The sequence below is a fragment of the Podarcis liolepis genome (assembly GCF_965112155.1).
Source record: "Podarcis liolepis genome assembly, chromosome: 1".
In the NCBI taxonomy this organism is placed as follows: Eukaryota; Metazoa; Chordata; class Lepidosauria; order Squamata; family Lacertidae; genus Podarcis; species Podarcis liolepis.
The window spans coordinates 80890722-80902286 of NC_139554.1; the positions used below are offsets into that span (position 1 = coordinate 80890722).

Consider the following 11565-nt stretch of genomic DNA (forward strand, 5'->3'; position numbering starts at 1 on the left):
ATTTTAAAAATAAAAAAGACTGGACACTTGTCCCAAGTACCAGCTTGTTTTTAATACTGTTGTGCTGGAAAGTCATAGAAATTTTTCTTTTATGCAATATAAACTAAAGGTAATTTGTTTTTGCTGTGCAGAAAACCCCCAACAAAACTGAAATCAACTGACACTATTAGCTTGCGTCCAATAAATTTAGTGGATCTACTTGGAGTAGAAATTTGTTGGACACAACTCCCCATGGCTTATGGGTTTATAACTCAGCCAAGTCATTGTTTTCTAAATTCATATCAAATCTGGTTTGAGGGAAACACATCAAAACAGAGTTTCCTCAGAAACAGTAGGATCAACATGGCTTGTGGCAATGTTCTTCCCAAGCTCACTGGGTGCAGAGTAAATGGGAGTTTCTACACAACTTTTGTGTCCATTGCTGTTGTCTCAGCTTAGGGCTTCTTTCGCCTTCAGGGCTGCTGTACTAATTTATTTAGAGCTGGGGCTGGCACTTGGCTGGCTGGACCTTTTCTTGGCTGATGCTTGTCTTGACAGAAGGGAACTGGAGACTGTTAGGTGGACAGCTCCTGATGCCCCATGGACCACATCTGAGCAGGACATCTACTTGAAATAAAGTGATGGTATGTAAAGAAAGCAAGCGTTTATTTCTAGTTATCTGAAAGAAGAATCAGTTCAAAAACAAACCAAACCAAGAGGACCACACCTAAGTTGTAGAAATAATGAACCAAGCCAACAGGTGTGCAGAAGATTTGCATTTAATAGACTGTTGAGTTTCCAGTATTGCAAGATGCCTCCTTAGGTGTTTTATGGGTGCCCGCATGGAGAGAAACTAAATAATGCACGAAGGGATCCTATATGGATTTCTGCAGCGCGATGCTCCCACTGCACCACCATGCTTTTAAAAACTAGCTTTAAAATAAAATAGAAGAGTAATATAAAGCTATGCCCGAACAGGTTTCAGCTTAGGTAGCAGAGCCTCCCCAAGAGAGCCTATGGAAATATCCGTCGCAACTCCCTGCCACGCGGCCGGGGGAGGAGACTTTACGCCACGACCCCACCCCCCGCCACGTATGACCCGCCCTTTCCTTGACCCCTCGGGAGGTGCGAGGGCGAGGAAACTCCGCCCACTCTCGCCCCGCGACGGACGCCCCAGCCCGCCGCGCGGCTTCCCCCAGCCGACAAAATGGCCGCGGCGGAGGTGCCGTACGCCGTTCTCATTGGTTCTGCCTGCGGAACATACCACCTCCCCTCCTTTAGGGAGGGGGGGGAATGAGCTTTGAGTTAATCCCTCCCTTCTTGGTTCGGAGTAGAATGAGCGCACACAGTTTCCGGATCTCCACCGGAAGCCGGAAGTACTTCGGCGGCTAGGGATTCCCTCTTCTGTTCCGCTTTTCACTCCCCCCCTCTCCCTCCGGATCATCGCAGGTAAATCGCGACCCTTACGGGAATTTTATCAGTTAACCCTTCCTCGCGCCGTCTCGCGAGAAGAGTCGAGCTGCGTCCTCTCGCTTCATTCGAGTGGAGGGTGTGTAGGTGTGAGAGAGGAGTCCTCTGTGCGGGCGGCACCTTCCCCGCCACCTGCTCCCGGTGGGCAGGATCCCACTTCCCGCCCCGTGGATCTGAGCGATGGAGGGTGGTAATCGCTTGGCTTCTGAAATGGCAAGAGAGGGAACTGGGTCTTGTGCTCTTCTGGGAACCACGCCTTCCCTGAGAGGAGACTCTCCTCCTCCTCCTCTTAGGTATTATGGGATGGTTTGGCTAGGGGCAGCTTCCTTTATGCTCAAAGATGTGTCCTTTCTTTACAGCAACACTTTGTAACTTCTTTGGGGGGCGGGATACTCAAGGCACTGAAATCAGATCCTAGTGTGAATCTCTGGCTCAGCTTAAAAGGGAAAGGGACGCTGCTCATTTTCATGTAGCAAATCTGATTGAATGATTGTGTAACCTTCCCCCCACCCCCTTTTGGCTGCCTCTGAGGTTGTGTTTAAAGAAGGGGAAAGTTAACTGTGGTACCAGAAATGCATGTGTATAAATTGAATAAATAATAAGTTATCTTTTACTTTTGAACTTTTTGCTTATCGGTTACCTTACCCCCAGGGACGCAGGTGGGTAAAACCTCAGCACCTAGGACTTGCCGATCGCATGGTTGGCGGTTCGAATCCCCGCGGCGGGGTGAGCTCCCGTTGCTCGGTCCCAGCTCCTGCCCACCTAGCAGTTCGAAAGCACCATTAAGTGCAAGTAGATAAATAGGTACCGCTTTCTAGCGGGAAGGTAAATGGCATTTCCGTGTGCTGCGCTGGTGCCGGCTCGCCAGAGCAGCTTCGTCACGCTGGGCCACGTGACCCGGAAGTGTCTCCGGACAGCGCTGGCCCCCGGCCTCTTAAGCGAGATGGGCGCGCAACCCCAGAGTCGGTCATGACTGGCCCGTACGGGCAGGGGTATCTTTACCTCTTACCTTACCCCCAGGTATACGTTTCCTACTGGCTTTCCAGTGAACAAACATCAACTTCCTCTATAGCTAGTATTTTCCTTGCAAATCTCATGCTGCCTCACCTGTCATTGACAACTGACCATCTATTGTCTTCCCACTCCTGAATGCAACATAGAAATGATTCCAGCAACTTTGTTAGTGCTTTTTAGGTTTTCTTGCTGATAGTTATATTTGTGTCCAGTATTGGCACACAGCAAGGATTCATGCTAATGCTTATTCACATTCTGGACTAACTGGAATGTTCTCTGTTTTTGCCACTTGCAGAGAACATCTTTGTAGCTGTGACAACCCACATGGATGGCCTGTAAAGACATGTGCAAAGCACAGTTTCAATTATGCTGATGTAATTGAGTCTTGCCTGCATATGTGCACCCCTTTCAAGAACTGGCATACATGGGATAAACCGTATAAACAAGTACAAAGATACCCTGGAAAGATGTGGAGTATTTATTTGGCCCAGTCTGCTAACTAACAAATGCTTCCTGGCTGGCCCCCAGAGTTCACTAAGAGACTTGCTAAATAAGAGTGCTCACCTGTGTCATTAAGCACATTACACATTTTACAGGCAGTTTCATACATTACAAAGAGGGGGAAATGATCTGCTACCGAGTGTATGCTCAAGAGGGTGTACACTCAATAGCATCTTAGGTGTAGATGTAAAAATTGAATATGTCTAGTGCCCTCAGCTGCTCAAATTGTGGCACTAATCTTGAAACGAAAATTGCTTTCCCTCCCACAGAAGTGCTTAATTCATTCGGTTTTGGAGGCAGGTAGGCTAACAAGGTTGACTTAAATTCTCTTGCAGATACTGATGCAGGATCCTCAGAGTCAAACCTGTGAAATGTTTTGCTTCAACAAGAGGTAGAAGAGCTACTACCAGGTAGTAACAGCTTATGATCCTTGCCAGTTTGTTGTTTGTTCCACCTGCTGTGTGCAAATTTTGGTTTAGAAAAGGCTAAAACTATCCAGTCTTAGTATCCAGTGCTCTTGGCGAAATTCAACTGGTGCAGCATGGCATCCATTTTCTCTCCTCCCCCTGTGGTCTCCACAACTTTCCAAAGCTGATTTGGGATGTGGGGAGGCGGAGGGGATAGGAGAAGAAGCTTCATTGTGCTCACAGGAATATGTTGTGTTGTTGGACCCAGCATTGGATGCCACCCCTTGTGTTGAACAGAATATTTGGAAAATAAGGACCAAACTATTATGTGACAGTGGGAAAAGAGGGGTAATGTTTTGTTGCTGGTGCATGGGTGGAAGCGCCAGATGGGTTCTGCCGGTGGGCACCGCTGCGTCCTCACTGCCATCATGCCTCACCCCCATTCCATCCCAAAAAGTGTGTTTATATGTGTTGGAAGCTGCCCAGAGTGGCTGGGGCAGCTGAGCCAGATGGGCGGGGCATTGCTGCAGCACTTGCACTGACAGGGCATTCCATCAAAGTGTGATGTTGAATTCCATCCCTTGTCTTTAATGAGAGTAGATGTGGTGGGACAGCAAGGGGGAGAAACTATGTTTGAAGGATCTGATAAACTGTTGAAAAGTCAGGTGTTAATCTGGACCCATAGGACTACTGAGTTTGGTTAATCCTAGAATCAGCCACAAGAGGCACATGCAATGGGAAACTCTGGCAGTGTGACTGAGTAATCTTTGTAATACATCTTGGCTGACAAGATGATGAGAAAAGCACCACTTGGCAGTCAGCAGATGATGAAGCCCCAACATGACTGCTAGAGATGCTGAGATAGCATTACTCAGACACAGATTATGCTTTCCCTTGGAAAACACCGAGTAAAGAAAGGAAATGGAAAAAGTTGTTCCCACCTCTGATCAGAACAAAAAACAAAGAGTAAGGTGGACTCACTCACTTAACTGAGGAAGGAAAAAGAACCACCAGATCCTTTGATATTAACAGACACTGGTAGCTAGGAACTGTTGAGAAACTTGGAATGAGTTAAAATAATTTATTAATTTCACTCTTAATTTGGCAGTGTGGAGTGACTATAGGTTGATTGGGTGGAATTCAACATCACTCTCATCCAGCTGTACCATCTGCGCAAACATTGCAGTTTACTAAATGGAACAATCCTCCCCTTGCTCACTGTTTTGGAGTTCTCCCAACTGGGGCAGACTGTGGAAGTAAGCCAGAAGTCCTTGTGTCGGGGCTTCCTTCTACGGGGCTGTTAGATGAATTCAGCTGCCTAGAGAGTTTTTTTGCGTTGAGTGACTAATAAATCAAATTAACAACAACAAGATGCAGTGGTACCTCGGGTTACAGACGCTTCAGGTTACAGACTCCACTAACCCAGAAATAGTACCTCGGGTTAAGAACTTTGCTTCAGAATGAGAACAGAAATCGTGCTCCTGCGGCGCAGCAGCAGCGGGAGGACCCATTAGCGAAAGTGGTACCTCAGGTTAAGAACAGTTTCAGGTTAAGAATGGACCTCCAGAACGAATTCAGTTCTTAACCCGAGGTACCACTGTAATATGAAGTAATTCTGTGTAAAGTATTTGAGATGATAATTGCTTTATTCCCTGCCCTTGTATTGAGTGTTGTGCCTCCACTTAATTTGCTTCCATTGCAATCCTGAGTTGGTTGCTGATTTGGCCTTACTTAACAGGGGGTGATTTTAAATCCTCATTTTCAGAAGAGATTGTTTTTGTATACCCCTTATGTACCCAGTTGGCTTCTGTGCTCCACAGGAGAGAGCCTCCTCCAGATGTTATCTCAGCAGCAAGTCCATTCCCTTTAATATAAGAATTGGACCTTTAGTGTGGCAAGAGCTGCCCTTTGGAGCTCACTTCTGTTAAATATAAGACAATTGTCTTTGTGGTGCCTTCTGAAGACCTTTTCTTTTTTGACCAGCTTCATCCAACTCTGTATCTGTGCTGGATGTGAAATTGTTTTTAGATATGCAAGTTGTCTTGAGATACAATCTTGGTTTTGTTGTTGATGTTTTTTACTGTGAAATCACTTTGAGATATTTTATGGGAAGTGATTTGATTCATAAGCAGAATCAAATAAATACTTTTAAGCAGACAAGAGCAGTATCTGAATCAGGCCTCGTGCCAACAATTGTGCACTGACTGTTGCTAAATGAGCAGGAAGTATGGAGAGAGAGCTTGCCTCATTGTTCCAAAACAAAGGCGAGCTGTTTTTAGACCAGATATTCAAACAAAGGGAGAGTGAGCTACAGGACTGTTGTGAGTTTCTCAGATACAAATGATATTGTATATACAAATAGTTCATGTGTACACACACACACACACACACACACACACACACACACACACACTGTTTTTCTTGATACTGGGTAAGGCAGCATGCTTCTGAATCGGGTGGTTTCTTATGCTTGCTGTTTCCTAATTTTGCATGGTTTCACACATAGAACTTTTCAGTTATTGGGCTGCCTGAGTGTATCTGACACCTAAAGTGATGCCGGGACGTTGCAGATTTCCATGCAGACCCTGCTACTTCAAACTGTGGGGTGGGGATTAGCAGGATGAGGATGGATTACAGAGTTTAAACACAGGGTTATTGTGCAAAGGAACATACTATGTACAAAATGACAATGTCTTAACTGGCACGTGCATGCAGAAAGTGCAACATGCATTGGGACTTCCCTTCCCTACTAAATCTGGAAGAAAAATATCATGCATTATTGGGCTAACATTCACATGTGGCAGGTATACTCTTAAATCCAACTTGCCAAAATGAGGGAGGGAGGAATGAGTATGATCATGGTGTGCCACTGTGCATTGGTTTTGCCTTATGTGGAAACACAGCTTCTATAAACTAACAATGAAAATGATAGAGTCACCCTGCAGTCATATAAACAGTACATGGGTGGTAAAGACGTTTATTACCAACACATGAAAGGATTGGAATGCCTAGCATGGGATATAAAACCTGCTAATCACTTGTGCTTTCTCTTTTGACTCAGAGGTATTAATGAGCCTCCTAAATGATGATGGCATTCAGAGACAAGACTGTGGATGAGCTGAAGGAGCTGCAGGACAATTCGGAGGAGATTGAACGCTTGGCACTGGAGTCTAATGAGGTTAGAATACATTAGAATGCATCAGAAGGATTGGACTGGAATGGGGGGGGGCTTAAGGGGAGCCACCTTTCCCTAACAATGGCCTGTCTTTATCAGGTTCAGGATGTCCAGTTGGAAAGGGAGATGGCTTTGGCCACAAATCGCAGTCTGGCAGAGCGGAACCTGAAGTTTCAGGAACCCCTCGAAACAGGACGTGCAAACCTCTCAGACAAATATCAAGAACTGCAGAAGCTGGTCGAGCAATGCCAGGAGCAAAAGGCAAAACTGGGTAACGTTTCAGATCTCCTCAGTCCAGGATGGGGCATCAGTAGGCTCCCCCCCCCCCGCCTCCATAACCAGATTTACTTCTTGTGATTCCTCTTCTGTGTTGGGATGTGTGGAGGCGAACCCTAGGGTTAGCCACTCCTGATCTGGAAATGGCTCCTGTTTCTTGACACCTCTCCCATTGCAAATGTGGATGGTCATCAAGGAGGGAGGGTCATTTATGAGAAAATATTTTGGTTCCCTCTTTTCTGAGCCTTCTAGCTGCCTGAACAGACTGATGGTGTGCACCATAGTTTCAATGCTATTTGTGCCTGGATAACCATAGAAAGCTCTGTGCTTGTGTATAGGCAACAGAGACCTCTGTTCTTCTTGATCTCCCCAACCTTCCTCTCCGTTGTGGCTGGATAGTTGTGTGGTGGCACCTCTGAAAGCAATGGGAGCTGTGCTTTCAGAGGTGGCACTCTTCATGTATATCTGCTTGTGCAGAGTCAGGAACTGACATTGTCACTGAGATGGAGGGAAGGAGACGTGCTTGTTTTGCATGGCACTTTTAATCACCCTTCTTTATTCTTTCCCTATCCCAGAGAAATTCTCAGCAGCGATGCAGCCTGGCACCCTGTTAAATCTTCTGGAGGTAGAAGGGCAGAAAATTGAAGAAGAATCTGAGGTTAGCCTATGATTTAAACTCAGGAGGAAACAAGACTCATGTCTGATACTGTTTGTTAATACTGGTGATCTATTCTGAGCTCACCTCTCTCCAGGCTGACCCTCAGACACCCAGACTGTCAGCCAGGACTGTGTCACCTCTCCTTTCTCACATCCTAAATTCAAGCCAGCATGAGAATCATCTCATAATGTAGTTCATGTGTTTTGTTTTAATGAGCTTGTTTTGTTTGCTAGAGTGGGTGGCCAGTCAGCAGCATGGGCCCCATAAACCACGCAAGCGTCAAGAGTTTATGGCACTCCAGTGCGGTGGCAAAAGAGCCAAGGAACCTGACTGTGGCTTAGTGTCCGGCCTACCCTTGTGTTTGGCTCTCTCTCTGTATTTTACTTTCCTGCTTCCCAGGATGGTAGACTAGATGCAAAACTGTGCCAAGGAACTGAGGGCTGCAGATGCACTTGAGGGGCACTATTTCATATGTGGACTTGTGGGAACTTGGTCACCGTTGTTCTAGAGCAATGGACAAGTTGCCTGAGAGGATCCAGTTTCTCTCGCCACCCCCACCCCCTGCCCAGTCTTTTTCACTGGGAGTAGTCATTGGGAGATGGAATGTGCATGCTGTGATGAAGAACGCAGCAGAGAACCTTGTTCCTTACTGCAAATGAAAGCCCTGGTTTAATTGTCTTTTTACATTGCAGATGATGGCTGAAAAGTTCCTGGAGGGCGAAGTGCCTCTGGAGACATTCCTGGAGCAGTTTTCCTCCATGAGGAAATTGTCCCATCTACGGCGGGTGAAAGTGGAGAAGCTTCAGGAAGTGTTGAGGAAGTCTCAGTCTTCCCAAGAGCCAGCCAGAAGCTCTGCGTTCAACCACCAGCATCCTTCCACGATGCCTTCTGGGCCTGCAAACCAGCAGCCGCAGAATAGCCTGGCTGGGGGACTACCCTATCCGTTACCTTACAGTCTATCCCCTTGCATGCCCACCGGCCCTTCAGCTCACGGAGCTCTCCAGCCAGCTCCTTTTGCAGGAGCACCTGTTATGGTGGGACATGTCTCCTCCTCTCAGCCAAGTAGCCAACCCCCGTTTCCGAATAGATCGCCTTCGGGTCCTGGGTACCCACCTGTCTCTTCTAGCAGTTCATTACCCCAGCCTCAGGTAGGAGACCCATCTGCATCCTCTGGGTACTCTTGGTCTCCCTCCAGAGCACCCCCTTCTGGACCAGGATACCCTCAGCCCCCCGTTAGGGCTCCATCTACAGGACCAGGATACCCACAGTCTCCATTTTTTCCACCAGCGGGAAGGCCCCAGTGCCCTTATCCTACCCAGCCTCCAGTGCCTAGCTACCCCATCCCTTCCCAGCCTCCATATCCCACAGGTCCAAGCCCACCGTTTGGGTATCCACCACCACCGCCCCTGCCCCCTCAGGGCCCTTCTTGGCCAGGATACTAGTCCCCGTTCCCAGACAGTATTCTTTTTCATAGCAGCCTGATGAATTGATTTTTGCTAGCTACTGAAGCCCAAGATGAAAACTTGGGTGCAAGCTCTTGAGAGACATACTTCCGTAAGCATTATATTGATGGCGTGTGTGGTTTGATGCTGTACGAGTTGGAAAGGATCGGCTGTGTGGGATGGTTCCATTTCCTGAGTATCAGCAGGCAATGACTTGGCAGCCTTCAGTGGCCAGCTGTACTGACTAAGCAGTCCGTCCAAGCCATAGTATAAAATACAAATCTAGGCCCAGACACTTAGCTGACGTATACTGGCATTGTTCCAAGTAAGCCGCTTACTGGCTGCAGCTTGGATCTGGTCCTGTGCGTGTGTTGGTGTGCTCATGACTGTGTGTGTTGTTTTCTACTTTACTACATTAGAGTATCTATAATACATAAATAAAATGAATTCTGCTCACTTTATAATTTCCACAAAACTCATGATGGAGAAATCCATTTCTGATGAGAAGAGCATGTTTTCCAGAAGAGGAATGAATGAATGTATGATTTCTCCTGGCACCAAGAAAATTTACTATGTACTAGACAGTAGATAGAAAGCACAGCCCAACTAACACAAATGGAGAATGAAAAGCTCCCTCACCTAACCTCAGCTGCAGTCAAATGTCCATCAGTCGGTCTGTGGTGGCCGTTCCCATAGAGGTTAGCTAATTTGCATGTTCCTTTCCTCCAGTGTGTTTTCATCATGGCTTATTTGTCTTTATCCTCCCTTCTGAGGGTAAACAGTGGATGTATTAGTTGTACTAATAATTAGTATGTGGAAGGTGTGAGCTAGAGGATCTTGGAACGGTTCGCTGAACAATAAGACAGCAAGCTTGACTTTTATAGAATGTCAAATTGCTCTGCATTTTTTATACATGGGAATAATGGACAAAATGCTATTGTTCCTCTTTCCATTGTTGATTGTAGTTTGCTTCACTGAAGCATGTAGGCCTCTGTGGCTGCCCTGTTTCTTCAGTAACCTCTTGGTGTAAGAGAGGACTTTGATAATGAAAGCCTCTCCCTCCTTTGTTTGTTGTCCCACTTCAGTTGACAAGAAGAAACACTGGCTCCCAACTGAGGAAACTGAGGGGCTCTAATGTTGATCAAAATAGCTTTGCTAAGCACTTTATATTTTTGCTTGCCCGTAATTTATTTTTTAAAAATAGACTACTAATAGATTTGACCCGGTAGAACGCGCCTGGAATTTGATGGAAGCAGTTCCATATCTGTGATTAATTATGGTAATAAAACTTGGATGAATTGCACAGAAGCTTATGATTATGACTTTTGGAAATGGAGTTGTGGTGATTGATATCTGATATTGATGCTTCTTTTTTGCTTGCTAAACATCTTCCCTTTGACTTCTAGTTTGTTTCAATAAGGCCTTTCACCTTTCATCTCACAGAGCCATATGTTTCCTTGTCGTATCTGACTGTTCCTTGTGTCTGTGCCCTACTTAAGAGATCCATTTGTGCATCTTTCTTCCCCATGGACTAATAAACTTTGCCCTTCTCAACATCCTTCAACACCATGTTTCCTCTATCTTGTCCACTGCAATTTCTACCATCCATTTGCCCTTTCCTTATTGATGCATTTAGTGTTGTTCTGTTTCTGTATACTGTAATTAACCTCTCATATGGAAGGCACTGACTTTTAACTCTCAGTTCCCCAACTTTGATCTATTAGGTTTATCATCTATACTTGGTTAGACTCTAACCTAACACTAGATCAGAGGTGATATACCTTCTTTGCTCCAAGGGCTGCATGGGCCACATGACAAAAGTGAGTATAGCCACCCCGTACTCTCATACACACTTTTGCATGGATTAGTGCATGTCGACACATACAAGACAAGTGTGATGGGCCTTACCTTTGGCTGCATGCACATAGTTTTGCATCACATATTAATACATTTTATGTAGGAGGAGATCTTGGCAGCACTTGCAGAGAATACATTCTGAAAATAGCTGTCCTATGTGCACTAAAATTAGGTCCTGGAGGACTGCATGTGAAAAATTCTGTTTGTAGATAAATATGGACAGTACTCTGAAAACTGACTATAGAAAGTAGAAACGACCAGAGCTCTAGGTGGTTCTTAAAGAGTCTAAAAGCCAGAGTAAGCCTATTTGTTCAATTTTTTTCTGCTTTCTAAATAAAACTTTTTTTTGTAATCCCATACAAATCAATGGAGTGGTTAAATTGTCTAGGACAGAACAGGTTTTTTGTCTAGTCCGTTTCATTCCAAAAGGAAACCACATTTTCATTTTTAACTGCATTTCTAGTCTCAACTTTCTACCTTGGAACTTACAATTGTATGCTTCTCTGCCTTTGTCCTTACAACAACCCTGTCAGGTGGGTCAGCTGGAGGTAACACAATGAGCTTCACGGCTGAGTGAAGATATGAACAAAGATCTCTCTACTAATTCAACACACTAACCACTACAGCATGTGTGTAATTACATGTATGGTAATCTTTTAAGATACTAACATCATTTTTTAAATTGCAGAAGTACCTTTATAAAAAAAGTTCTTTGGATCAGGAAGGGGGAATATTATTATTTAGGCACAGAGCATGGCAACTTCCTAAATTATACTGAAGTTCGAC

At 45.4% G+C, this 11565-nt stretch overlaps 1 protein-coding gene across 2 annotated transcripts; it reads left to right on the forward strand.

The window, feature by feature from the left end:
- The first annotated feature begins 1182 nt into the window (after window positions 1-1182).
- On the forward strand, window positions 1183-10486 carry VPS37C (VPS37C subunit of ESCRT-I). 2 transcript variants are annotated; one of them, XM_083498306.1, is made up of 6 exons: window positions 1183-1428; window positions 3300-3374; window positions 6433-6549; window positions 6646-6817; window positions 7398-7480; window positions 8173-10486. In XM_083498306.1, the coding sequence occupies exons 3-6, from the start codon at window positions 6454-6456 to the stop codon at window positions 8920-8922; spliced, it is 1101 nt and encodes a 366-aa protein (XP_083354432.1). In that variant the 5' UTR covers window positions 1183-1428; window positions 3300-3374; window positions 6433-6453; the 3' UTR covers window positions 8923-10486. The 2 variants fall into 2 exon arrangements, with proteins under 2 accessions (XP_083354432.1, XP_083354433.1); XM_083498307.1 differs by lacking the exon at window positions 1183-1428 and adding an exon at window positions 1517-1742.
- Window positions 10487-11565: the final 1079 nt, after the last annotated feature.